Source organism: Sminthopsis crassicaudata, chromosome 3 (assembly GCF_048593235.1).
Source record: "Sminthopsis crassicaudata isolate SCR6 chromosome 3, ASM4859323v1, whole genome shotgun sequence".
Lineage (NCBI taxonomy): Eukaryota > Metazoa > Chordata > Mammalia > Dasyuromorphia > Dasyuridae > Sminthopsis > Sminthopsis crassicaudata.
In genome coordinates this window covers 332,898,092-332,902,235 of record NC_133619.1, presented here as the reverse complement: position 1 = coordinate 332,902,235, position 4,144 = coordinate 332,898,092, and the positions used below count along the sequence as shown (strand labels likewise).

The following is a 4,144-nucleotide window of genomic DNA, read 5'->3' as shown; positions in this document are numbered from 1 at the left end:
GCCCCCTTCTAGTCTTACCTGTCCGGAAAAACGCATCCACGTCCGAGTCCGCTGCTCCTCCTTCCTCCGCTGCCCCCTCCGGGGGGTTCATGACTGGGGAGGGGGCTCTGTAGGCAGCCCCCGGGAGGTGAAACGGAGGGCCGGCGTCTCGTCTCCTCCGTGGGGGCGGAGGCGAGGGCGGCGGAGACCCGGTGCCCAGAAGCTGAGACGATCAGATCTTAAGGAATTGGGGTTCCGAGGCTGGCAGAAGCGGGATGGGGGCAGCGGAGCCGGAGGAGATGATGCCCAGCTTCAAGCAGAACCTCGGGGAGGGCTGGGGGAGCCTTCTGCCGGCTCCCCCATGGTAGCCCGTCCCCTCCGCCGGGCTGCTCGCCTGCTCTCTGACTCGGGGACAGGGGTCCAAGATGCCTCAGCCTCCGGTTCTCCTCCAGCAGCAGCAGCTGGTCCTCCTTCTCTCGCGTCTGCCTGTCTCTATTGTTCAGCCCTGCTCCGTTCTCTCCTCTTTATTTTTCCTCCTCCTCCCTCCCTCCCCTCCCTCTCCCTCTCTCCTCACTCTCTCTACCTCCCTCCCTCGCTCGCCTGCTCGCTCTCTAGCTCCCTCCCTCCTGCTCTGGCTGGGTCCCTCCTCCCTTCTCCTCCTCCTCCTTTCTCCCTCCTCCTTTTTCCTCCTCCTCCTCTTCCTCCTCCTCCTCCTCCTGCTCCTCCTCCTGCTGCTCCTCCTCCGGCTCCTGATCTTGCTCTCTCAACTCAGTGCCAACAATGCCCCGGGCTGCTAGCTGCGAGCTGCGCCCGCCAGTGCAAGGGGTCGGGACCTGCCTTGGGCCGGCTCCCTCTCGACTCCGGGAAATGCTTGCTCCTCTTTACCCTGCCTGCCCAGAGTCCAGCCGGCCGCCGCACCGGGAGGAGCTGCAGGAGGAACGAGACAAGAGCACAGCCCCGAGCTATTGTTTGTGGCTGTGCTAGGCCAGCTTCCTGAGCCCCGCAGGAAAAGCCCTAGTGAAGGAAGCATCTGAGCGAAGGGGGGCGGGGCACGGACCAAGGGAACTAGGGGATCCGGGACCTGGGGTGCTTCTGAGTCGGGATGGGGTGGGTTGGGAGGGGGGAACTCTGCAGCGGGTAAAGGAAATGTATTCCTTCTTTTTTCTACTTCTCGCTCTAGCCCAGGCCCTCAAAGAAAATAGGAGGTGAACTATCCTCTTTTCCCGGGGTGTCACCGAATGTTAGCCTCCTCTTTAGAATAGAACCAGAGGAACTGACCTGGAGATAGCTAATCTGAACTGTCTTCCTTTATATTTTTCCATTACTTTACCCTATCCTTTTTCCTATCTGGCACTGACTTTCTAACATCTTACTCTTCAAGCTCCTTTTTCTCTTCTTCTCCATACAATCCTTCCTCTACTTTCCACCTTCCTGTTCTTTTCTTTCTCTTCCTCTCTTCTACATTTCACCTTTCTCCTCTCTTCTCTCTCCTTTTTTCACATCCTTCCCCCCTCCCTTATTATTCATCCTTCCTCCCATTTTCCCTCCTTCTCTCTCCTTCCCTATCTCTCCCCCCCCATCTCTCTGTCTCTATCTCTGTGTGTGTGTCTTTGTATGGTCTATCTCTGTATGTCTTTATCTGTGTGAATCTCTATTTCTCTCTGCCTCTATCTTTATCTCTCTTTCTCTCTCCTCCCCCCACTTTCTTTGATTCTTTTATCTCTGTCCTTTAACCTCTTCCTACCCTTTCTACTCCTTGTTGCTCTGTATGTCTCCTCTGTCTTATCAATTATTTTCTCCCTTTCCCCCATCTCTATAGTGTTTGGCCTTATCTTGAATCTTTCTGTAGGTGGATAGTGTCTAACTTGGACAGCTGTCAAAACTCCCAAATCCCTGGTGGGCTTTTATGGTTTATTCCTCTTCCTTGGCATAGATGAGATCAAGTTAGGCAGAAGAAAGGAGATGTTCTCTCAAGCTGAAAGTGAATTAAAGTAGGAGAGAGGGACTTGGTGGAGGAGTAAGGGGGTGGGGGTGGGAGTGAAAGCAGATGCTGTCAGGGTAATTAATGCAATGATTGTACTGTGCCAATTGGTTTTTAAACAATAATTAAACAATAATTAACCAGCGTTCCATTTACAGTTTGAGAGGCTTTGGGAGATTTGAGAACAAAAGATGTCCATACCTGAATATTTAACAGAGGAAGAACCTACCTCTATTTCACCTTACCCCTTAGATAGAGATCGACCCTTCTTTATATTTTCCCTTATTCTTGGCTGAGAATTAATGTTCCATGATCCTAAATTGTGGCTCAATATCGCCTTTCAAGTGGTATCCTTCAGGTGTGTTGGGCTCTAGTCACCAACTTGATTTTGACCTTTACCAGAAAATCTGCAATCCTCCCTGCCACTCTCTGCTGGAGATCTAACTGGTGCTATTCATATAGATTCTAGAACTTGGTAGGGAGAAAGAGAAGAACTATGTTTCAGTGGGAAAAGTCAAGAGATCAGTCAGTATTCTAGTCTCTGATAACCATTACTTCAAACAAGTTATTTAACCTTTCTCAACTTCAGTATAATTTTTTGTAAAATGGGCATAATACTCCTTGCACTACCTAACTCATAGGTGTTGGGAGAACAATGCTTTGTAATCTGAACTTACTATTTTTATTTCACCAAAGGCCTGCCTTCTCAATAACACTTTCAGAATCAGTCAGGGTCTTTCCCAGTTATTATAAAGTATCCAAAGGTATGGAAATAAACTCAAATTGGTATTCTGGGTCTATTATTAAAATATTTCTGTTGTTGGCCCTACTCCCTAAAATGAAAAAGTAATCCTTCTAGATGTGGGAAAGAAATGATGGTATTATCCTAAACTCTTCCCTCTCTCCCTATCGGAAATGATAGGGAGAACCTCTTCAATTGCCTTCAGAAAATTATAAGAATGATAATAGCTAGCATTTATATAGTCCCTAAAGATTTGAAAAGTAACTCATAAATAACTCATTTTAATTTCACAATAACCCTGGGAGGTAGGTGCTATTATTGCCCTCTTCTTGCAGATGAAGAACATGAGACATGGAAAAACCAAACAATGGTTTAGTAAATGTCTGAAGTCAGATTTGAATTCGGGTCTTCCTGACTCCTCAGCCAATAATCTATGTACTGTGCCACTTAAGTACTAAATCTTCAAATTGAAAGAGTACTTAGAGATGATTAAGTCTAACTTTCCACCTGGTACAGGAATCCCCTCTGCTATATACCTGGACAGATGACCATTCATCCCTTGCCCCAATTTTTCCATTGAGAGAGCTAAAATGTCTCTTCTTATAACTTCCACTCATTGTACCAGGTCTCATCAGTAAAACAACAAAAATGTATGCTCCTTCTTTCACATAAAAGTGCTCTTATATATTTGCAGATAACTTTTATAGCTCTCTTTAGTCTGAATATCCCCTTTTCTTCTAAACATTTCCTCTCCTAGGACATTTTAGAAGCTTCACCTTTCTGATTGTCCTTCTCTTGATATACTCCTGTTTGTCAAATCTACTATTAAATGTAGCTCCTATAAATGAACACTGAGTTTCAATGGTGAGCTACTCACCCAGATTTACAATTGATTTCACTTTCTTCATTCTGGAAATTATATTTTTACTGCTATAGTCTAAGATTACTTAGCACAGTACTTGGCATACAGTTGGTGCTCAATAAATGTTGACTGATTGATTAAACAATCACAATACACCATCAGCTCATATTAAGCTCTTGGCCAATTGGCCCTATCAATCAACCTACTAACCACTCCTACCCCCCAGACTTTTTTCATACAAAATCCTGTTAAGCTAGGCCTCTCCTATTGAGGATGAATTTGGGCACTTAACTTTTTGAACCAGAATATAGGATTTTACATTTATCCACATTAAATTTCAGCCTTAAAAGACAATTTAATCTTGAGTCTGCCATCTATGACATTTACTATCCCTTGAAACTTTGTGTTATCCATAACTTTGATAAAATTCCTTTAATATTTTCATCTAGATTATTGATTTATACTATTAAACAGAACAGTCATAGAGATGGAGACCTGTGGTATCCTAATAGAGACATCCTTCTATACCAGAATTGTCAAGTGAACAGCATAGGGCCTGTAAACAAGTGCAGCACAAACC

At 45.3% G+C, this 4,144-nt stretch overlaps 1 protein-coding gene across 2 annotated transcripts in view; it reads right to left on the bottom strand.

Annotated features, from left to right (window-relative positions):
* The window catches only part of KALRN (kalirin RhoGEF kinase), a 934,437-nt gene extending 933,919 nt beyond the window's left edge, over positions 1-518 (bottom strand). For both annotated transcript variants that reach the window (XM_074301431.1, XM_074301444.1), the window contains exon 1: positions 19-518. In XM_074301431.1, coding sequence (XP_074157532.1) covers positions 19-91 — 73 coding nt within the window. In that variant the 5' untranslated portion in view covers positions 92-518. The remainder of the gene's footprint in view (positions 1-18) is intronic.
* Between the last annotated feature and the right edge of the window lie 3,626 nt (positions 519-4,144).